The sequence below is a fragment of the Dermacentor albipictus genome, chromosome 2, assembly GCF_038994185.2.
Source record: "Dermacentor albipictus isolate Rhodes 1998 colony chromosome 2, USDA_Dalb.pri_finalv2, whole genome shotgun sequence".
Classification (NCBI taxonomy): Eukaryota; Metazoa; Arthropoda; class Arachnida; order Ixodida; family Ixodidae; genus Dermacentor; species Dermacentor albipictus.
Genome location: NC_091822.1, coordinates 146,998,901 through 147,022,273, shown reverse-complemented (window position 1 = coordinate 147,022,273; position 23,373 = coordinate 146,998,901). Strand labels below are relative to the sequence as shown.

At 46.9% G+C, this 23,373-nt stretch overlaps 1 protein-coding gene across 6 annotated transcripts in view; it reads right to left on the bottom strand.

The window, feature by feature from the left end:
• The window catches only part of LOC135904617 (sterile alpha motif domain-containing protein 11-like), a 523,025-nt gene that overhangs the window by 342,503 nt on the left and 157,149 nt on the right, over window positions 1-23,373 (bottom strand). Inside the window, exon 1 of one of the 6 annotated variants that reach the window (XM_070534067.1) lies at window positions 3,981-4,129. The exons of the other annotated variants lie outside the window; for them this stretch is intronic. Coding sequence (XP_070390168.1) covers window positions 3,981-4,055 — 75 coding nt within the window. The 5' untranslated portion in view covers window positions 4,056-4,129. Of the gene's footprint in view, window positions 1-3,980; window positions 4,130-23,373 lie in introns of those variants that run through there. 6 annotated transcript variants of the gene reach the window in all.

Genomic DNA, 23,373 nt, shown 5'->3' with positions numbered 1-23,373 from the left:
AGCCAAGCCTATGTTTTCGCCACCTCTCTCTCTCTTTACCTCTCTCAGGCCCGCGCTCCCTGCTGGTTTCGGAGGACCGGGATTTATCTCCGATTTTATATATACGCGAGTCCAAGCGCCGCGCCGACCAATCTTTCATTCCGTGCCATCACGTTTTCCTTCCTAGTGCGTCTCTCTCTCTCTCTCTCTCTCTCTCTCTCTCTCTCTCTCTCTCTCCTTCTTTCGATATTGCTGAGCGCTTTTCATCGCTGGGTCCTCATTCGGAATCGGTCTGGGATGCCCGCCGACTTAGATACCTTAGCCTTGCCCGCACGCTCGCAAGCAGACAGACGCACGCACAAACGCACTCAAGTAGACCTCGGCCATGTTTACGAACCTATGCGTAGCTCTCTGTCTCTCTCCGCAAACGCACGCTCACACACACGCGCACACACGAACACGCACACAGCACCACGACGAAAGACATATGCGCGTGAGCGTCTTCCAAACCTCTCTCTCTCGCCCATCGCCGCAGCGCCAGAGTCCTGTTGAGCGTCGTGACGCCTCGCCGCGGTTGCCGGGGTCAACCTCTTTAATACTTCACGTATATCAACACTGCCAGATATATATACATATATAGATGCGCCGCTCGGCTCCGCTTTGAACTCGAACGCGCGGTTGCACCTCCTTAGCCCGCCGCCGCCCCAGCGTCCGATGCATTAGCTGGCTTCCCGGTGCATACCCACTACGGAATCCCGCTCGCCGCTGCTGCGGCAGTGGCTCTGCCAATAATTTGCTCTCGATCACTCCCTTCGGCCCCAGAGTTCAGGGCATTTGCGATAGTTTGCGCTGCCGTTGCTGCTGCTGCTGCTGTGGCGGCTCGGCTGCTGTTTGCCGCGCCCGCTGCAGTGTTCCGGTTCCCTGCGATAAGTGGAACGTCCCCCTCCTGCGCGGACAGCGCGAACAAATTGCCCAGATCGCGAGCCAGCTAGATAACTTTAAGGTCGAACATTAAAACGCTTATAACAAGAGGTACCGAAGGCAATTTTATGGGACTTGCGTCTGTGCGCCTATATGCGCGTATACCTGCACGAGTCCCTGCCCCTATACGCAACGAGTTAAGTGGTAAGCGGCAATGGCTACGAAAGGTTTGACTGCAGCGATTGCACTGCTATCTGACAAATTGACCGCCCATTATATGTTGAGTGCTTTTACGATGATCAAAATAATTAAATTAAAACGGAATGGGAATAGCTCTGAAACTGGGCGTCCGTAAGAATGTTTGTCTTGTATGCTCCATTTGCACGTTTCAACTATATGAATCTGTACGGATATAGCTATGAACAGGTGCATTGCTGTTAGTAACGAATTGCCACGGATTCGGGTACTTACGTGAACGCGTAAGCGTGCGCGTATCTGAGTGCGTAAGTGTGCCTGCGTATGATCATGCGCGTATTTGCAGGGCGTGGGTACTCTTATACGTATGTGCACGCATGCACGCGCAAGTGTTTGGCGCATTTCACTTACGACATTTCGTAAGCGATAATTGTTTACTAGTAACGGTACACGAGACGTGTGTCCATTTCGGACCTTTCCACACTCCCTTAAGGTCTGGGGCCCTATAACGGTAAAACTATTCCAATTTGTTTCTATTCCAACCTCCTGACGTCAAATTTGAGTAATCGCCGACGCAAGCATCGCGCGGTCACCCGCAGGGTTGTCTGACCAGACCAATCAAACGCTCTCCTCGTTCATAGCAGGTAACTTTTGTTTGCTTAAAAAACGAATAACATTGCCTACACTGAGAGGCCTGTCTTATCTAATTGGCTGACAAGAGGCGAGGAGCACGCTCAAGTGGAGAGGGATTCGATGGGGCCGAGCCACTGCACTGAATATCGATAACAGGATGAAGAGAGTGGTGCCGGCGTATGCGATTGGTCCGCTTTCCCTTACTTAGCTGGCGGTGTTTGGTCGAAAATCGCGGTGGCATGTAACGGAAGCTTAAGAATGACACTAAAACGGATCCTCAGCAAAGAATAGTTGGCAGAACGCGGCCTTAAACGTTCCGAAAGTGTTCGAAAACCTTACACGGCCACACAATAAGTTTTATTATACGCAAATAAACCCATGCTCTCCGACAGGTGCGAGTAGCCAGTACATCAGCGATCGGCGGCAGCCATCTTTTATTCCTTTCGGAACGGGGCAGCCTGCGGCTATTCAAAAGAAAATTCAGTTTTATTCGACATATTAATGCACCTTTAACGCGTAGCCGTCACTTTGACGCGGCGAGCTTTTGCGGTTTTGTGATGTCGTGTGACAGGCAGGTGAAGCGGGAGCAGCCCAAAAACTTTTGACCAATAGCCGAGGGCTAATGGCGAAAAGGCGTCGAATCAGAAATAACTATTTTTCATTTATTTGGCCAAATTGTGCATAATCATTGCGTACACGTTATATCAGATGGTGAGCTATCGCTGTTTTCGTGACGTCGCATGACAGACAGGTGAAGTGTGACTGGCCCAAAAAAATTTTTACCAATCGCAGAGGGCTGACTTCAGAATTGGAATAGAAAAGTTTGGAATAGTTTTACGTTATAACGCCCCTGGTCTTATCTCCGTGTTTAGCAAACACAGAGAAGTCGTACGAAATGTTCAATAAGAAATGTTTATTCGAATGTACAGCCTAAAGAGAGTGCCCAATACATGCCAATTAGAGAGAGAGAGAGAGAGAGAGAGAGAGAAAGCAAGCATAAGAAAACTTCGAGATAAACCAGACAGGCGTGCCGTATGCTACCCTACAGTGGTGGCAAGGTAAAAGGGGAGTAGAAATAGGAACAGAGAGTGGGCACCGCACACACGCTAGCGAATGCACTGGACGACCATAAACGATTACTGCTGAAGTCCAGTGCACTTCAAGAATTGCACTGTAGTGCGCGAATAGCATTTTGCGCCATCAACGGATGTGGCCACGGTGCGAGTAATTATTTACTCGGAAAAAGGTAGTCCAGTTGATCGAAAGCTGCCTGGAAAGAACAGTAGACTGCACTGTAATTCCGCGACATCTCACTGCTTTCCGCTCCAACAAAAAGCCACATTTCGAAGCGTCGTCAAATACGGTACACATCTCTTACGAGCCAAACCGCAAAAATTAAAATCAGATTATGGGGTTTTCCGTGCCAAAACCACGACCTGATTATGAGGCACGCCTTAGTGGGGAAGTGCGGATTACTTTTGACCACTCGGGGTTCTTTAAGCGTGCACCTAAATCTAATCACACGGGTGTTTTCGCATTCCGCCCACATCGAAAACGGCAATAATAATAATAATAATAATAATAATAATAATAATAATAATAATAATAATAATAATAATAATAATAATAATAATAATAATAAGCGCACTCCGATTCACCTGCGCACTGCAATTCTGTGGCCCAGCTTTCCGGTTCCGGCCGCAACTATTCGCGAAACTGCGGTTTCCCGACGCAATTAATCAATGCGCGCTTACTTTCACCTTTTCCGCGTCGTGCCGTGCGTTTTACTAGTTTTTCTTATTTGTTTTGTTTTTTTCGTTCGCGCAGGTTCTTTCGCTTTTACGACTCGGCGACCACAACCGCCAGCACCTTGAGGAGGAGGAGGAGGAGGAGGAGGAGGAGGATGTCTCGCGAACGCCAAGAGCGCGAAGTTGCTCTAATGATGCACCCGACCAGAGGCAAACTCGGCCGGAAAAAAAAAATTCCGTACGCTTCTTCCTTGCCGCTACTTTTATTCAAGATCCACAAAGAACTCGGAGCGTGGGTGGCACTGGAAGAGTCACGTGCTACAGCAAAAGCGACGGCGAGGCACGCGCTACAACATCGAACAAACGACACAAGCGCCCTCTTCCAAGTAATATATATATATAATACACATATACATATATATCCTCCCTCCCCCGCTTCTTGCTAGGAGGCAGCGCTTCACGCAAGGAATGGCGAATGATAAAAGAAAAGAAGGGAGAAAGGACCGGCATAATTTCTCCTCCCGCAGCAACAACTCCTGCCGTCGTTCCTACGCTGTCGTTTTCACCAGAACAGTTCATTAATTTCCGCTATCCTCGCTGCCGCCGCCGCCGCAGACACCAACGCAATCGCCGTCGCACCTGCGGTTGTTGCTCTTGCCACGCTTGGCCCGCCGCCTCCAGATTTTTGCCGAGTTTAACGTCGCGCTATGGAGGAACCCGTAAAAGAAAAGTTAAAAAAGGAAAACCATGAGAACAAAGAAATAATAAAAACACGAATTCACTACGCTTCCGAGATACACGTGCGGTACATGCGGTATACGCGTACAGCACGTGAGCGTCAGGTTTGTGAAGTGAGAAAACTAAATACTTAGAACAAGCATCAACTGTTAGGGCCACGGCCGCGTTTAGCGCCTCTCTCTAATCTCGTCGTGTTGTTCTGACGTGCATGACGGCGCAACATTGTTGCAGCCTTGTTGCAGCTATGTGATTTACATCTACATACATACATACATACATACATACATACATACATACATACATACATACATACATACATACATACATACATACATACATACATACATACATACATACATACATACATACATACATACATACATACATACATACATACATACATACATACATACATACATACATACATACATACATACATACATACATACATACATACATACATACATACATACATACATACAGCTACGTTTTGTGCTGCAACTGTATTTTGCACGTACCAGATATTGCAAGAGACGAGGAGTAGCTGGCGCCGTATTTGTGCGCGAACGTCTCCTCATATAATGTCAATAGGTTAAATGCGTCGGGTGCGTTCCAGGTACACGGATTTGTCATTGTTGTTTGTTGTTGTTCTGGTCGTTGTCGTTGTTGTAAAGTGCCAAAGTCGCGTATACGTAGGCATGCATGAAACGACCTGTGTGCCTGTTGAATGACTCTTCCAGATGCTTTTCATTTGTTCATTTATTTTCGCTTTTCACTTTTCCACTTTTCATTCATTTATTTATACGTAGAGGCATGGCAAGCTAGGCCACGTTGTGAGTTGTATTTGTTTGTCTGGGGTGTGCGAGACCTCTCTCTGTTCTTTTTTTTTTTTGCTTTTGAAGTTATTGTTGCCCGAGATAACTTTTTTAGATAGCTGGCCATATGAACGTCTACCTCCGCAATTTTCTACATTTATAATAAACAAATACATGTAACAAGTCGTTTATCTTGACAGCGTTTGATAGCTCCGGCCCCGGAATGTCATTTTTTTTATCTTATTGTTACGACATCTTTACATTTACTTATCTAAATGTTCGAGCATCTTAGATATCGCATTTCAACGTCTACGCTCACTCTCTTTATTCAGCTGACAATGGGTATCTCAACAAGACTTCATGCTTCCGTCAACTAATCCTGCTGAACAAAATCGTCCCTTTATACTTATACTAGCTAAGCTAACGGTTTACTTCTTAATTTTTAAAGTGTCCTAGCAAACATGATTGCTGTATACGGTATGACCATACGTATACGTATAATATACATACCACCCCTGCTCATAAATTTTACCCTCTTCCGGGATTCTATGCACACGTTTATATCTCCAAGAGGGTTTCTTTCGGTCTTCTCGCGGCCTAGCAGCATAACGGAACGCCTTTCTACTGGCTCAACATTTTAGTTGGGCCCCGCTTCACGTTTCCGCAATCAAGCTTTTCTTTCCTCTTTCTTTCTTTCTTTCTTTCTTTCTTTCTTTCTTTCTTTCTTTCTTTCTTTCTTTCTTTCTTTCTTTCTTTCCTTTTTCTCTTCTTTCTTTCTTTCTTTCGCTGCCTATTTTGCTAAACACCTTCGTTATTCAGATTCATTCTCTCTGAATCAAGAAGGAGAGGAGAAAAAAAGAAATAAGACGCTCTCTCTCGCCCCCAACTGCCTTTGTCTCATTTCCCCGAGCCCGCTCCAATTCTTCCGCCCCGTTGTCTTATTATAAAACCATTCCTCATGCTATCCGCGGGGCCCCGTTTGTTCCGGGGAGAAAAGAACGTGTCCGCAACGCTTCCCTGCGAGCCGCATGCTGACCGCTTTCGTGCTCGTTATTTCTGTTTCTCGGCTATCTTTTCGTTCATGTTTTCTTTCATACTTCTATCCCCCCCCCTTATTTAATTGCAATTGTAAGACGCGCTATGCTGTACTCAGTCTATTGCGTGCAGCACTGTAGTGCGCATTCCATGTCTTCCGTTCGATGATTACTGAATTATTACAGTATTCGAAATCTTGTCCACGAATATGTCGCCGGATTCTCAACATCGTTAAGTGAAAGAGAGAGAGAGATAAATAAAGTGCGAATGGCAAGGAGGTTAGCCGGAAGACATACATCCGGTTTGCTAGCCTGCTTTGGAGGAGGGGTTAAGGAGAGACAGAAATATCAAAAATTAAGGGGTGGGGTGGAAAGCAGCCACGCGCCTTGCGTTTGCCGCGCTTTGAGATGAATGGCGGCTTGAACCCACAATAGACGCGCGCCCACTTGGCTCACTCACAGCCGTTTTGACAGACATGGTTTCGTACTTTGTTATTGACAGTGTTTCAGAACGTTTAAATATCGATACACGCAACTGTTTTATTCTTAGAGTCGGTAGGGCAGCGCAGAACGTAAAATAATATTTAAAAAAGTAAAAAACAAAGAGACAAGCACTTTCTCGCTTTCACATAAATCTACCTCACTGAGTGTCGATATAACGCCGTAGCTTCGTAACCGGGCGCGTAAAAAAGCAAGGCCACCGAGCTTCCATTCCTGTTTGTAACAAATGTCTGTGCTATCGCCGCGTGTGGACGCGTACGGCCTGTTCCGCATCAACTGCGCATGCGTAAACACGCCGGCAAGCGTACATGTGGTTTGGCCGTTAGGGTCGTTCGACTGGGTCGCTTTAACAATGCTGAATTGTGGCTTGAATGAAATGAGGATTGCGATGCATAATGTTTCGTTACAACCGTTAACGCACAGTGCTATCTCAGTATATACACTGCGTCACACGTAAGCACCGGAGTCATCTCAGCAGCATAACTCACTTAGGAAAAGCGAGTTACGCTGAAAAGAGAGTTAAGAAATGGGAAATGCACCGCACGCTTAAGACATCTTGTCACTGCTGTTCACGCTATACTGCACATGACATTTAACGCGCAAATGGGTCATTGCGCTAAGACGTAGCATTCCGTACCGATTCAAGTAACCTGGTGCTGAAGCCCGCTTCGGAAATAACACTCCTTCACGCACTTTTTTGAGACTGGACTAGCCGATCAGTGGTAACACGTATACGACTTAGGGATAGGCACTCAGTCACACTTTTAGAAGTTTGTGATCATGGCGATGCACGGAAGTTAAGCATGCCACCTGCAGCGACGCAACTGTATACAGGGTGTCCCAGCTAACTTTAGCCAGAGTTTCAAAATAAGCGAATGCCACGTAGCTGGACACAACGATGGTTGTGTTGTTTGCGGTCGCTTGCAAGTACTTAAACAATTTTTTTTCATTCTACCTAATCACATCACTAGTCCTAATTAATTATTCAACTTCTAAAATATTATAGTTAGATAAAAGTGTCAATGAAATAATTGTAGAGGCACATGAAAAACTCCAAACACAGATTTCTGTTGCTCAATGTGTTCTACGTAAAGGGTTTTTCCGAGCGGGAAAGAAGCCCGCAAATGCGCGCAAAATTGCCGCGCCACTGGCCGTTATATATATATATATATATATATATATATATATATATATATATATATATATATATATATATATATATATGTGTGTGTGTGCTGCTCTGTACGACTTATGGTTCAGCCTTTATGTTAGGTTCGGCTCTTCGCACTGTACATGTGCGTCTTGAATTCACCTTCTGTATATTGAAGTTGCTGTATTCACTTTTGTTGTTGTTGATGATGATTATGATGATGATGATAATGACTGGCTTTCTGGATAAGCTATTCAGAAGCACGTTAAATGCTAGTTTGGACGGAGAAGGCGCAATCGGAAAGAAAAGAAAATTATGAATTTTACACCGAATTTTATGGATCTTTGCCACCATTAGCACACGCGGATCCTCAGAGCTGTATAGGCGTTTTCACAAAAAAAGCATCTCAGCGCCACTCCCCCTTCCTCTATTCCCCATTTAGTATTTTCACCCCTTCTTTGCTAGCAGAGTGAGTGGCCTTGATAATGAGAATAAGAAAATGTTGCGCAGCTCTTGGGAGTTTGCTGACGTCGAACATGTCGAAGAACTCGGGGCATGCAGTAAGATTTCACCCACGGCGAATACTGCCTTCGCACACGATATAAGCTTTTCACGGTACTGCGTGGAATTAGGCACTGGGGCCGGCCAGACGAAAAGCGCAAAAAAAAAAAAGAACCGACAAGAAAGGCGCTGCGAGACTGTCTTAAGCTTCAGTTGGCGCGTTTGTATTTGTGTCTCTTAGCTGCTGAGATCGCTTTTTGCTTCCGTTTCCTTTCATTTTCATTCCATGCGCAAGTGGACCGTTAAAGCTTCACTTTTTGCACCCACAGTCATTAGCGCCCGCTTCGTCCCCCCCTTCACAGTAATCGCTTTGTCCCTCTCACGTGCGCGCACAAAAAAGGATATTTAGAAGTAGTGTGCAGAAAATTTCTCTTCTTATTTAACTCGAAAATTATTATAAAGTAGTATTTTTGTTCTCTCCAATTGCCCACCGCAATTTGGAGAGATTTGCAGTACTGCGGGATGACCCGCTTTCTCGCAGGCTTCTATAAAATTTCCTTCTCTCTTTCTCTCTCTCTCTCTCTCTCGCACATCCGTTATTTTTCATCTGCAAACTATCAGCATGACTACAGAAAACGCGCGTCATTAAGCACTTTGGCGTTTGCGTGAGCTCAATCGTTATACAAGGAAGATTTACGACCTCAAATTGACCTCATTTCAAGACAACAAACTTAGCGCGATTGACGTTCTTGAGGAGCAATTTACCCGCACCTAATTTGCACAATTTTCCTCTTCTATTTTGCTCTGGTACTACTAAACTTAAGATACTACGCACATTGTACTAGTTCACGCATAGTTGTAGTCGCGGCATTACAAGAAAATTTAGCCGTTTCATCCTCAAGACGAACTCCAAAGTACATTCAGTGTTCTTCAGTATAGCGCTGTCCTTTCTTTTTTTTTTATTCTAAGTGCTTCTCTCGTTGAATTATATTGATGTCAAAGTTTCACATACGTTTCAGACGTATTTGTACCTGCGATTTGTATATATTCCAATGTATTTCCCCTGCTTGTAACGGCTAATCATAATCATCACAAAAAAAAGAAAGAAAGCTCGAAAACGTGACAACATAACCAGGAAAAAATGGGTGGCCAAATTACGAATCAGAGACAAACAAAGCAAGACGTCGAGACAGGAAGAATTTGAGTAGCCGGTCACTGTCACTCGCTTCTCCTACTCGTCACATCGTTCAGGACCGTCACCTAATCGAACTTGGCCACTTTGATCCGCGGTTGACTCGTCACAGTCCACGCAGTTAGTTCCCGCATAAAAAATTATGGGGTTTTACGTGCCAAAACCACTTTCTGATTATGAGGCACGCCGTAGTGGAGGACTCCGGAGATTTCGACCTCTTGGGGTTCTTTAACGTGCACCTAAATCTAAGTAAACGAGTGTTTTCGCCCCCATCGAAATGTGGCCTCCGCGGCCGGGATTCGATCCCGCGACCTCGTGCTCAGCAGCCCAACACCATAGCCACTGAGCAACCACGGCGGGTCCCCGCATAAGCGAAGAAGCGAACACGTTCTCGAAAGCGGTGTTTCAGAGCGACCGGCGGACAACGGCCTAACTCGCTTCGAGTTGGTGACACAGAGACAGTTTCTATGGAAGCAGCCAGCACGCGTATACACGTGGTCATAAATCGCGGCGCAGAGAAACGCTCGCGATTCGCGTTAATTCAGACGCAGGTGCGTGCGCTGACGCTCCCTCCTCCTCCTCGCTCCCCCCCCCCCCCCCCCCTCTTGCCGCGCGCGCGTCGATGAGCACGACAACTCGCACCTCGCGAGTGTTTCGGATTACTATACGGCGATCACGGCTCCCGACACTAGACAGCTTTAAAACAGCGTTTGTCGGCTTGCGTACGTTAAACGTAATCAACTTTACGAGGCGTTATGGTGTGCGTCCTTTCAAGACATTTAGTTTGCCGTACGGGGAACGCAAACCTAAGGAAGACTCACTTAAAACTTTTTGTGCGCAGATGAGTCAATTCCAACTAGGCCGACTCGCAGTTATGCGTAAGGAAGACGTTATAAAACAGGGCGCCGTCTGTTGCCTCGTGCCAAACGTATTCAAGCCAAGACAATCGAGCATCCCGTTGTTGCTATGCCGGCGCGTCTCGTTAGGCCTACGGGCGCCGGAATCGCCGAACGATTTCAGAAAATGGACGCGCGATGCGCTCATAACTGACGTTTCAGGTGAGTTTATAGAAAGCGAAAGCTCATTTCAATAGTTACTGGCCATCAACGCGAGTCGGAGCGCAGCCATCACGAGAATTCAGGCTGAAGCGGGAGCCGTGGGGTGCCGCCATGTTCGACAACGCCATTTCTTAGCGTACGTTAAACATTCGAATGTTAAACTCGCCAAATAACGTACGTTATCGTAGCGCGCGTAAACCGCACAAACCCAATAACGCTCAGAGCATGCGCGGGGATGACAACGCTATTTCGTTAAGTACGTGATGCGTTTACGCTTGGTTGCAAACGCTAAACTAAATCTGTCTACTGCTGCCTGGGTTAACGCCGTCGCGTCGCGGCCACATAAAGTGACTACGCACGCGTGCGTATACAGCGTGAGTATGGCTGGATGTCCGGGAGAAAACGACAGGCGCAACTGAGACAAATCGCGCCTTGCCTCGTGAGGCTTACGTTGAAAATGAATGGATTTGGGGGTGGGGGGAAGGGGGAGGCTAAGTTAAACTTGCGTTAAGCGCTCACTCGCTTTTGAGGCGCGTGTAGAAACGACGTGGAAACCTCTTGCGGTGCGCCAAGTTTGGGAGCTCGAAGCATAATATTGTCTGTAGGCCCGGATTCACGACGCCTTTACAGTATACATACAAAACAATGTTTCGTAAGAAATCAGGAGCTGGCCGGAACGCTATAGAGGAACGCATTAACGACTTAATGCTATTTAAGTATATCGACAGTGTTCCCGACTGTATATTGACCTCCAAAAAGGATGTCTCGCTCTCAAACTGGTGCACAGAGATTAAGCCACTCCTTCCAAAACTATGCTATTAAGTTATACGCGAGAAACTCGCCGTCTTCAATTTTCGTGCACATCTTCGTGATGCTCCATTGCCCAAGGTCGACGAAATGAAAGATCTTGATGCGTACTTCGACAAAATTCTATGCTTCTCTTCACACGCTAAATGTGTGAAACAACGTGCCATTTGCGCTCTTGGTATTGTTTGTCGTACATAGAATGACTCCCCTGCTGCCTTTCTGAAATTGTGCTCTACTGTGTGCCTTCCACTACTAGAGTGCGCCTCCGTAGTCTGGGGCGGAACGTGCAAACCTAATTCTGACTCGAACGATCGCGTCCAGAATAAAGTAATATGTATTTTCAAGTACCGATTCTGTCATTCTCGCGACCATTGCCCAAACCTTTCAAGTGTACCTAAACTCGGAGCTCTAAGATCGAGACGTATCAAATCAGACTTTTTGTTCCTCTATAATGTGGTCCATGGCCTTATACATTGCCTAAAGCTCGTTGATCTCGTACAATTTCGCGTGTCGCGAAAGTGTACTAGGCAGCATTCCGCGTTTTCTGCGCGGCCTCGATGCCACAGTCACTGTTTATGGCTCGACTCAGAAAAAAAACATTAATAATTATTCTGCCTTTACTGACATATTTCAGAGTTCCTTTTCTGTGTTCTGTACGTGTGTCGATAATCATGTTGTATGATTATTTCCCTTTTCGCCCACCTCATTGTTCTCTTTTACCTCATTTGTGCTCTACCTCACGTTGCTTTGTCTACCACATTTGTCTTCTTTGTATATTGTCTTGTGTATTACTCTTTAAGTGCTCCAGAACGAAGGCTGCGTGTCTTTTCCCGAGCAAAATAATAAAAAATTGATTGATTGATTGATTGATTGATTGATTGATTGATTGATTGATTGATTGATTGATTGATTGATTGATTGATTGATTGATTGATTGATTGATTGATTGATTGATTGATTGATGTCTTCGTCGTCGTTGTTGCATTCGTTAAACGTGAATGCATGTATGTCGTCGTGCGAAAAAGAGCAAAAAGTTATTAGAATTCCTGCCCCCCCCCCCCCCCCCCGCCGCACACACACTATTTCACAAATAGCGGAGGCGCTCTGCTAATTCGTAACGCATTAATCGTTCACAAGAGACTCGCGTTGCACGCATCCGGCGCGAAATCCCGTCAAATCGTGCCATGGGCGCCAGCAGCCGGCGATACACTCTTCATCTGTGTCGCCAAGGCAGTCTCTCAGCGTCGCGGCCCCTCCGCGGCTCCCCCCTCCTTCACCCCCTCCCCCCCCCCTTCCCGAACCGCTAAAATAACGCGGAAGCCACTTCGGACATGACATATGGCCAGTGCGGCCTGACCGTCGCGTCCCTAATTGGGGGTCTCGGCGCCGAGACTGTGACCGCTCCATTTGTTACACGAGCGATGCAGTGCTGAGCGGGAAAGTATGCGCTTGCGTGCGTGCGGGCATCACCATGCCCCCGACGCCAGACCTCGCGCAGGCAGCGAGAAGGAAAAGTTGTTGCGCCTGTTCGTTGATTCAGCATTTTCACGACATGATCGCGATACAACTGTCAACGTGAAGTTGAGGCTGTAAGACGTATTTTATTGACCTTTTTGCAACATTTAAACAACACGCAAAATAAACTTACCGATAGGAAAATATTTTCACGCAAGGTAGCGTTAAGTGCATCCTTGTCTGCGTTACCAACCCAAATGCGTATGCGGTAGAAACATACCTTGCAGAAATAACATGTAATTTAAACATGTAACATGTAATTTAAAGTCGACTAAAGTCAACAAAATGTCAATAGAAGTACGACTGAATTTCTACGAGTTTGCAAGGGTTTAGAATGTACGTACAACGTCATTTCGTACATAACATATAGAAAAAAAACGAAGCACGATACCAAACAGCTAAATATGGCCAGTTAGTTAAAGCCAAGTACTGCTTCAACTGGATCAAACCCTGTTTTGAATGTTTCATTTCAACAGCGAAGCAGTAGGTTGTCATTATCTGCGTTGTTGAAGACGGCTAATAAAATTGTTGTGCACGCTTTAAATGACACGTCGATAGCAGACCAGTGCGATACGCCGCGTTTACATATTTAGAGGTAATTTGTGAATGGTATTTTTCTTGTGTTCTCATACAATAATGCAAATAAAATAGTAGCCGCCATCCGTTCAATTTCAGAAGTTATTTGTGGCTTCTAAACAGTGCGACGAATACAGTCATTCTCATAAATAGTTAAGCCTAGGAATGTTCAGGCCGAAAGCGTTCGTAACAACAAGATTGATTGAATGTAAAGTGAGTTTACAACGTTAAGAACGAGTGAAGAAATATCGAAACAGTTTATGCGCAGCTGCAACGATCTTACTGAATTTGGGAATGCCAGTGCGTGCGCACATTCGGCGGCAGAAAGCGGCAGCACAAGCTTCGGAATTTGCTACTAAACAAAGGTCACAAAAGTTGACAGAAAAGGCGTTTTGCGAGCAAAAGGCAAACGAATAGGTATTCTAATAGAGACAACAAAGAATATACTGGGCTTCGCCGCTTAAAGTTCTTGTTCAGGAGAAATGCATTTGTATCTTACTTTACGGCAATGTTATTGGGCCTCGAGATTGACACCCACCTGTGACGTTAAGCTCAGAATAAACGCTCGCTCGCTCGCTCACTCACTCACTCACACACTCACTCACACACTCACTCACACACTCACTCACTCACACACTCACTCACTCACACACTCACACACTCACTCACTCACTCACTCACTCACTCACTCACTCACTCACTCACTCACTCACTCACTCACTCACTCACTCACTCACTCACTCACTCACTCACTCACTCACTCACTCACACACACTCACTCACACACACACTCACACACACACACACACACACACTCTCACACACACACACACACACACACACACACTCACTCACTCACACACTCACACACTCACACACACACACACACACACACACACACACACACACACACACACACACACACACACACACACACTCACTCACTCACTCACTCACTCACTCACTCACTCACTCACTCACTCACTCACTCACTCACTCACTCACTCACTCACTCACTCACTCACTCACTCACTCACTCCTAATAGCGTCCAATCCTTACCTATTTGTGAACACAGCTCGCTCACTCTCTGTAAGCGTTAGACCACCCGTCAGAAACTATACCCAAGGCGAGTCAAACTAAAGATATTCATCTAACCCTGAAGTAGTATTATCCAATGAAATTTATCCGTCTCATTTACTAATGCTTTTTTACCCATCTATAAGAAAGCGTTGCAAATTTTAGAAATGCCATACAATAAAGTAAGAAGCTGCAGCCGGACAACAACAACAAAAAGAAAAGCTATTACAGAAACACCGACGAACTAACCCCGCTTAGCGCGCCGCTTCCAGACTCAAACGTTTCTTCGTAGAGGCTTTCAGAACGGCAACTCGAACAGCGCATTCATCTCGATTTGCACCGCCATCGTCCCAGAAAACAACAGCAGTACCCCGACAAACAACCCGATATGCTATGCGCCTGTCGCCTTATAAATTTACTTTCCTGCATCTCGTCTCTGTGCATTCCTCGTGGTTGGAGGTGGACGCAGGCGCTCCGGCGAACAGTCTAGCCGCCTCCTTAGTCGAGTCTCCGTTCGCTCATAAAAGTGCTTTTGTGCAACTCTTCTTTCGCAAGAGGCTTTCCTTTGTGTTGTAGCTCTGCTATGACATATGCTATTCGTAAGCGAGATGGAATGAAATCGTGATCTCCTTTACTTTTTGCTATAGTTGTCTGTTAGCAGCGAAGGATAGGACTTTTGGCTATTAAATGGTACGCTATCCCAAAACATCTTAGGCACGAAAGAAAGAATAAGCTAAAATATAAACAGAAAGTAACAGAAGAGGAAGGAAAGCGACTGAGCGCTAAATATATAATATGCTGAGCAAATAAAATTGAAAGTAATAATAATAACAACAAATAGCATGAATAGGCATACAAAATGCGGGCACATTACCTACACACGATATGACGACCTTAAATGTCGTCAACAATAGGACTACTCAAAAGTATAAAGCAACAATGTAAACGTTTGCTCTTCTGCATTTTTAATGCGTAGCGTTTGTCTGATCTTATCGTACGCTTGCTACGCAACGTAATGCAAGTATTTCGCCCCAAATCCTTCGTGTAGCGTGTAAGGCCATCGGAAGGGCACACATCTGCAGCTTTGACGAAATACGGCATCTCTCCATCGCCGTACGCGAGCCGACTATTATACGTACACTCCACGCGTACATGACTTCGTTGGCGTGTTCGCGGCTTCACTCATGGCGATGGCCACTGCCTTCTACATGGCATTCTAAATGACCTCGGGCTGCTTTCGGGTGAACGTCGCCCCTTCTTGCGTTACTATACGCAGTATATTGTGGAAACTAACATAAATCTTTCTTTCAGTATGCTGTCACTGAAACGAATTTCGCACACCAGAAAACAATGTAGGCGTCATACCTTCGTCACAAAAGAAGATGAAGGAGAAGACGAATATAATTATAATGAGAGAGAGAGAGAGAGAGAGAGAGAGAGAGAGAGAGAGAGAGAGAGAGAGAGGTGAATAAGAACCGTGAGAACGGCCGAGACATATGCCGAACTATACCTCGATGTATACGCCCCTTCGCATCTATTCCATTTTCCCCTCTTTTTCACGTCTCTCTCCTTCGGCCGATTCTCACACCGCACTTTGTTTGATTCAACCCACTCCCCTCCCCCCTTACCCCTCCCTCCCCCCCTCCCACATACACACACAACCGACGCGCAAAGAATCTCGGTGCAGCAGCGCGTACACCCTAAGCTCGCACACGGGGCGGGCATCGTGGCTCTTCAGAAGTTACGATCCGAGTCATCGCTGCCGCCGACGCCGAAGTAGGCGCGCGCGTGCGGGCAGGGTGGGGAGAGAGAGATGGAGAGAGAGAGGGGTTTTATAAACATTTGGATAATGTGGGCCAGATATATCACCGTGTCGCCGCCAGCTGCGTTTTGAGGGGCGGAGAGACGACGACGCCGACGACGGAGGCCGCGTTTTTCTTGCCGCCCCCTTTCGCCACTGCACCCGACGAATACAGTATACCGTAAGACCGTCAACGACGGTGTATAGTATATAGCACATACGCATACTTTCGCTCCGAAAGCGCCGTCGCCCGCTCTCCGGCGCTCGGTCCCGTGTAAATGATGTATGCCCACTGAGCTTCCGCAGCGGCACCCGGGTAATTAATACGCAAAAACGAATGGCCCTTTTTGTCCCGTTTTAGCTCTGTCATTCGTTGGTTCTGTTTGCGCCGCTTTGTTCTTCGTCTTCTCTCGCTTTCTTTATTTCTTTTCTTCTATCGCGCGAATAGAAAGGCGAGGAAGCCAAATATATAGCCGCTTTCGTCGCCAGGTCCGCTCCACGCCAATCCATCTTGCTTTTGTTCTGCGTATGTATATTTCGTTTTTTTTTAATCCACCCGAGACGTAAATACATGCACGGAGGCTCTTCTCTCTTCTCTTCTCTTTCTTTCTTTAGTTGGCTTTGAATGTGACGCTCGGTGCGATAGGTGCGCGTGCGCGTGTAGCGGCATCTTAATAGAAACAGACACACCTCCGGAGACAGAGATTTATTTCGAATCCTAACGAGAAAAACAAAAGAAAGGAACGAGGAGGCCGATTTACCCCTACGAGAGGATGCCGGCCGTATTTGAGAACCCGCCGGCTGTAGGAATGCACATATGATGCGCCAACGCAGAGGAGAAAGAAGTTTTTTTTTTTTTCTCGTCGGACGCAAGACTGACGACGTACGGGGGTATAGGGGGGGGGGGGGGGAGCAGGGTTGACAAATAAGCCGAGGATGAGCGCACGATATTTTGAGAGCTTTTCGTAAACCATCGTTTTTTTAATTTATTGCAAGAGCACACAGGTGGTCGAGAAAATTAATAACCTCCACTGTTGTAGCCGTTTGGTTCTCCGCGTGTGACAATAAATCTTTTTTGTTGATGTTGTTAAAACACGCGGCGGTTGTTTGTGGTGCTCGATACAATATTTTCTGTTTATTGGTTGCTTTGAAAGAATTCGAGAACATGGAAATTATTGCTTCCCTTCAACAAAATAGTGGTTTTTAAATACCAAAAGAACATTTTTCTTGGGCAAGCTGGTGCTTGGGCTTGCTGTACATTCTTGTTTTGGCGCGTAGTTTTAGTACGTGAAAAAAAAAAAAGGAGAGAGGCCAGCTCCGGTGTCTCTCCTCTGTCCTTTTTTTTCACGTACTAAACCACGCGCCAAAACCAAGAAAGCACAGCGAGTGTTTTAAATATGTGCCCCGTGTGTTGCATTGAAGAAAACAAACACTGAATTTGTTTTGTCACAAATACAGACGTTGACAAACTAGATGTGCCGTTTCAACGTTTGCTTACCGGGCGTGCCATAAGGGCTTCGACTGACATCTTTAAACAAGCCTGAAATGCAAACAAACGCACTTGAAGGTTGCGCGGTCTTTGAATTCCCCTCCTCTGTGTGCTTGTTTTAGCATGGGGGCAGATAACATTCTGCAGCCTCGGTTTTCTTGATTGCCGGAAATGCTGGTACGCTGAAGCAGGAAATGCTTACATGTTTAAAAGCAGCTTGAAAGGCGTCGTCTGCCAAGCTTTTGCAAAGCCCACAAGGTGTCGACGAATTCCCCGATACACTCGACGTCGCATAGTCTCGCAGAATCTCGCTGGCTGATCTCGCAATTGCCGGTCTGGTCATTCTCTCAATACCTTGCCAAAACTAGCGCACCCCCAATTACCAGGCAACAGTCCAGGAAAAAAATAAAGAAAAGCAGCAATCGAACCCCGTACCCTTCGATTACAAAGCCCAGCGCTGCGCCCAACACACCAGGTGGACCGAGGCGCAAATCCCTGAGCGCCAGCATGAGCAGGACAGCTGCCGCTGCTGCTTCTTGAAAAAAAAAAAAAAGTTCAACACAAGTCGCAAGCTCAAGCAGCGAATCCCGTAGTATAATGCTTAACTAAGGCCGAGACTACGACGAGCGTAAAACAGAGATACACCCAAAGCACAACAAAAATACCGTAGGTCGCAATTCACCAAGTTCTACGTTTGTAAGAACTCCTCGCCAGTTGGGCGATCGCCTTGTGTAGTGACACGTTTGCTGTCACTACTGCCCGGCATCTGTTGTTACGAATTAGGTACTCTGGCGAAAAAAAAAAATGCTTCGTGGATACGGGCCTAGTACTTCACAACGACTGTCATGGTCTCCGTTTAGGCATCACGCGTGGAACGAGAGCATTAGCAGTGACGACCATTTCAAGCGAATGCTCATATCGCTCCACGCACGAGCAGGCACGATGCAGGAGAAAGTGAACGAGAGGCGCACGTTGATGGCTTGACTATAAGACCTTCACAAACAACGTGTATATTCCGAATAAGGCGTTCGCTGATGGCCCTTCTCTCTCATTCGCTCTCTATACAAGGCCTGAATGCTCGCCTTGGAAGTGTTCGCGGAACCCACATCGCCGACGTATACATTCATTCAAAGTTGGCAGTTTACATGTACACACTGCATTCTCGTTATGCTTCCATAGCGAGCTCCCGATTCAATCTGCGTTCATGCCTCGGAGCGTTCAAAATTGCCGAAATAATATTGCGATCGGTGGATTCGCACTACGGCGAACTAAACATGTGTTTACAGCGTACGTGTCTAGAACGGAGGAGGTCACGCTCTCGGCGATAATGGCGAGAGATGACAAACGAAAAAGAAAAGAAAGAAAAGCACGCCAAGCGTACGCATTCATCTCGCGAGTTTTCTTTCCTCAACTAAAAATGACCTCGTCACGAAACAGAGAAGGAGAGAAACAAAAAAGTAACAGAAAAGAAATCTACCACCGAATGACAGCGCGCTACAGCTACAACTGCCGGAGCTGCAATTGTACACGAGTTATATGCGAATCTCGGCTCGGAGAAGGTGGGAAGCGTCCGGGCCGCCATAAAGTAAGGGGTTGCAGGGGTATAAGGTAAAGATGGGGGCGCGGAAACGAAGGTAGGTGGTGAGGAGGCTTGCGAAGGGGTCAACTCCATTGTCCTCAACGAGGCCCCCCTCTTGGCATCAATGGAAGTGCATATTACGTATACGTGCCTCGTATGCCCTCCCGGCCTTACATGCGTCCTTCCCCTTCTTGCATTTCTTTCCGCCAAGCCGCGCGCTTCTGGTCTGGTTCACGTTATGCAACGCGTCTTGGGGTTCTCATGCGCGGCGGGGCGTGAGGCAAGGCCTCTCACCTACTCCCTCCTCCCCCCTCCCCCTTCTTCCCGTTTCCCCTCGCACTGGCCACCGCCACCGTCGCCGTTCCTGGTTCTGATTGATGCTGTTTCCTCTTGTTTCTTCTGTTCACACGCTTTCTTGCTTTCTCTCTTTCTTTCTTTCCTTCTTTTTGTTTTCGCACTGCTCCACATCTGACGTTGTTCCCACCCGGCAACCCCCCTCGTCCGCCTTCCTGTTCCTCTTTCGTGTCCGCACATCTATCGCCGTCTCAACAGCCTGAGTCGGTGCCGAAGAACCGAAGTTGCCAGAGGAAAAAGAAGCAAAAAAGCACACCCACACAGCCACAGACAGAGAGAGGGAGAGAAATACCAGACAGAAGAGAAGGACTCTGGCGTATCTGCGGGGGCAGAGAAACGGGCAGATAAGGGGAACCCAGCGGAGAGGAAAACGCGGCACACACAGAGGCGAACTGCCCCAGGAACCTCGAGAGAAGAGTCCGATGCCGCAGCTTCAGCGAAGCCAGCCTCGGCGCCGAGTATACAGAAAGAAGTCGACGCAAGTATCGTGTTTAGTCGGCGCAGTGCAGCGTAGAGAATGGCCCGGGACGCGCGCGCACTCGCCCCCCTCCCCCTTCCCCCGCCAACGACGCATCACTGGAGTTACGCGAGAGAAGAAAAAAGAAAATTAGAAGAAAGGAGGGGCGAAATCACCGCCGATGGTGCCGTACAGGCGGCAAATATACGCTCCTCCCGCGCCCACTCCCGCCTCAGGCGACTCCATGGGATAAGGGAATGTTCGGACCGTGGACTGGACATTACTATACCTGTCTGCCGCCTCCCACTACTCCTTGCTTTCTGTTACTTCCTTCGATCCGCACACTCTACTTGTGCTTCGCATTTCCTGCTGGACACTCGGGGAATAGGTGCATGCTCCAAGCTCTACCGATAATGTGGCCCTCTACACCGCCCTGCTAACCTTCTGCGTCTGTTTTTTCTCGCTCTCCGTGAACTTCCTGTTCTGGCGACGCCGTTAGTTCGCGTGTATATACGAGTTCATTGTCAGTTCGTCTTCCGTTTTTCGCCTGGAAGATATATTTGTTAGTTGCTCTCTCTCTCTCTCTCTCTCTCTCTCTCTCTCTCATATATAGGGATAAAACCAAGAGGCGAAGGAAACAACAGGAAGTGATTGCTTCGGTGTTGACGAGTGCTGACAAGCTTATTTCTCGCGCCTTCGAATCGCAAAGAATATTCGGGATCACCACACTCAACTACGAGACGAACGTTTAAAGTCTGTGGAGAGTATAGTGATTCGAAATGAGCGGCGAAATCTTACAGAACTATGCTTCATTAAAGCGACGCGAGGATGACGCACGCTTGTAATTTAACATAGCCGACGGTCGCCTTTGCAGACCTGTGAAGCGCTGATACGGGGACAACTTGCCTTCGAGCGTTCGATTTCGACTCTTGAAAGAAGATGGTCAATTGCTGCGTGACAAGTAAGGTGCCGTTTGGTGTGCCCTTGAATCGTTACAGGGCGAAAACGTGAAGGCCTACTCAGAGAGAGGATTCGGTCCCCAAGCACTATACAAGCCGACTAATCAGAACACTTCCAGGATTTTGACTGTCACCCACTTGTTAATCTTATGATACCAGCTCCTTGGCACAGCTATAGCTCCTGGGAGAGGGCCTACATGTAGCGCGTTAGGTGGCGTTGCCTTCCTGCCGGGCTGGAGCCCAGACGCGGGTGGGATCTCCTTCGGTTTACTTCGCAAGTTATCCGCCCTACAGCTATACTGTGTTGCTGTTGTTTGGTGCGTTTGCAGGCTTCACGTTCCGGTGTATCACGTGCCTTGTAAGGAAGCTCTGAAGCATTTTTCGCCCGCATAGGCTGTTTATTCGCTTTCCCCCACTATCCCTACTCTTTTATTACTGAAATCATCTGCAAGAGTGGCGCAGGCGCTTCTCCACCAGTCATGAGCAAAAATGCTGCGTCCATATTTCCCTGTTTTCTGTCTTGTTTTTTTTTTTTTGGGGGGGGGGGGGGTGTCTTGTGAAAGTGTTCTCAACTGTTCAAGCAAACGCATCAACAGTGGGAAAAAGAAGAAGGGGGAGGGGGGGTATTCAACGATTGCATAGCGCACATCGTGACGCTGTGAGGATCGGCAAGTACACGACCAAGGACCGAAACAGCAATGCATGATAAAGAATTAAGAGAATTATATGGGCTAGTTGGTTGCTGGCTTGATGGAACATGGTTATAACAGCGCGTTTTGAAAACGGGACACAGAAGGAATCTAGTGTGAATCTATAATGTGGTCCTCTGTGCATTCTTTCTGTGTCCCGACCTCAAAACGCGCCGTTACAACCATGTTCCATCGTGATGAAGAAGCATGTCGTACACATCCATTTCAGTTGCAAAAAATTTCCTGCGCGAACGTTGTGCGAACGTTGCTTCAACTGCGCCGCAAAATACTTACGATATGTAACGTGCCCTCACTCCTTGCTTTCTTTTTTTTTGCGCTATATAGAATACAAGTAGACAAGGGAAGCACATGAAAGAACAAAGGGCTGTCCGTTTTCGCACCAGAAATTCTCAAACTTTGCATGTTCGCGTAACTACGTGTACTAGCCGTACAACTACACCAAGGAAACGCGCCTTAGACGTTCCATCGCCGTTTCGTCACCACTGCTGTACTTCTTTTCCTTCTTTTTTATATATTTTTACCTTGCCACTCTAGCATGTCAAGTCTAAGTTCTTATACCAGCTAATACTTCAACACCCATCTATTCTCCTGCACGCGTCTTGCTGCCTCGGGAATCCCTACACAGCACTGAACAGCAACATACAACAACGATCAAGTGCAACGAATAGGTGTAGGAGACACACCTCTGAGATGCCCCCGCTTTCTATTTTTTTGGTTTCGCTTGCGTTCTCTCTATATTTATCTTTGGGGAATAGCGAGTTCATGAGACTACTTTGTGCAGCACACAGTCTATCAGCACAATATATAAAGGATTACTTAGGAGTTCATGTGATGTGTACGTTCACTCAAGCGGGCTGCTCGCATTTATCGACCCTAAGTGGTTATTCTGCGCATGCGTCGTAACCTGTATTCCTCGATTAAAGGACACCTATCACTTACAACACTTGAGTATATGCTGCAGCGGCTGTATACATAGATTTATTAATTGTTTGTGGGGCGTAGGGTACACTTGAACGTACACTGCTCGCTAAACTTGGTGGTGGTCCTCTTGGTACGAGTTGCGTACACTGGAGGGAACTCGTATAGCTTACGCAGCTGACGTCGCGCGCATAGCCACGTTCTCGCCTTCAAAAAAGAAAGAAAGAAAAAAGAGTACAAATGACTGGCAGCCTCGCATAAGCACCTACATATGCAGTAAAAAAAAAATTAAAATAGAAACGAAGAAGAAAGATTCCAGACAGCAGTTACACGATTCCCAAACAGTGTACAGTCTCCATGCTTGTCCTGTGCGCGTTATCGTATCGCGCAGCTAGTGAAAGCGGGGCACAACAGCTTTCACTTTGGAAAGACGCCAAAGACATTTAATTTATCGTCGTTATCTCTGATGATATAACTCAGTCACGCTTTCAACGCATGGGCAGGCGTTGCGGCGAAACGAGAAATAACTGCACCTTCCGAAACGTGAATATACGAGCGCGACCTACTCGATGAGCGACGTGTCCTTTCAGTTTCTTTCTTTTCTTTTCTTTCCCCCCGAAAAACCGCGCCGCAGCTGCGTTTGCTTCTGACGTTGTCAAACCTCC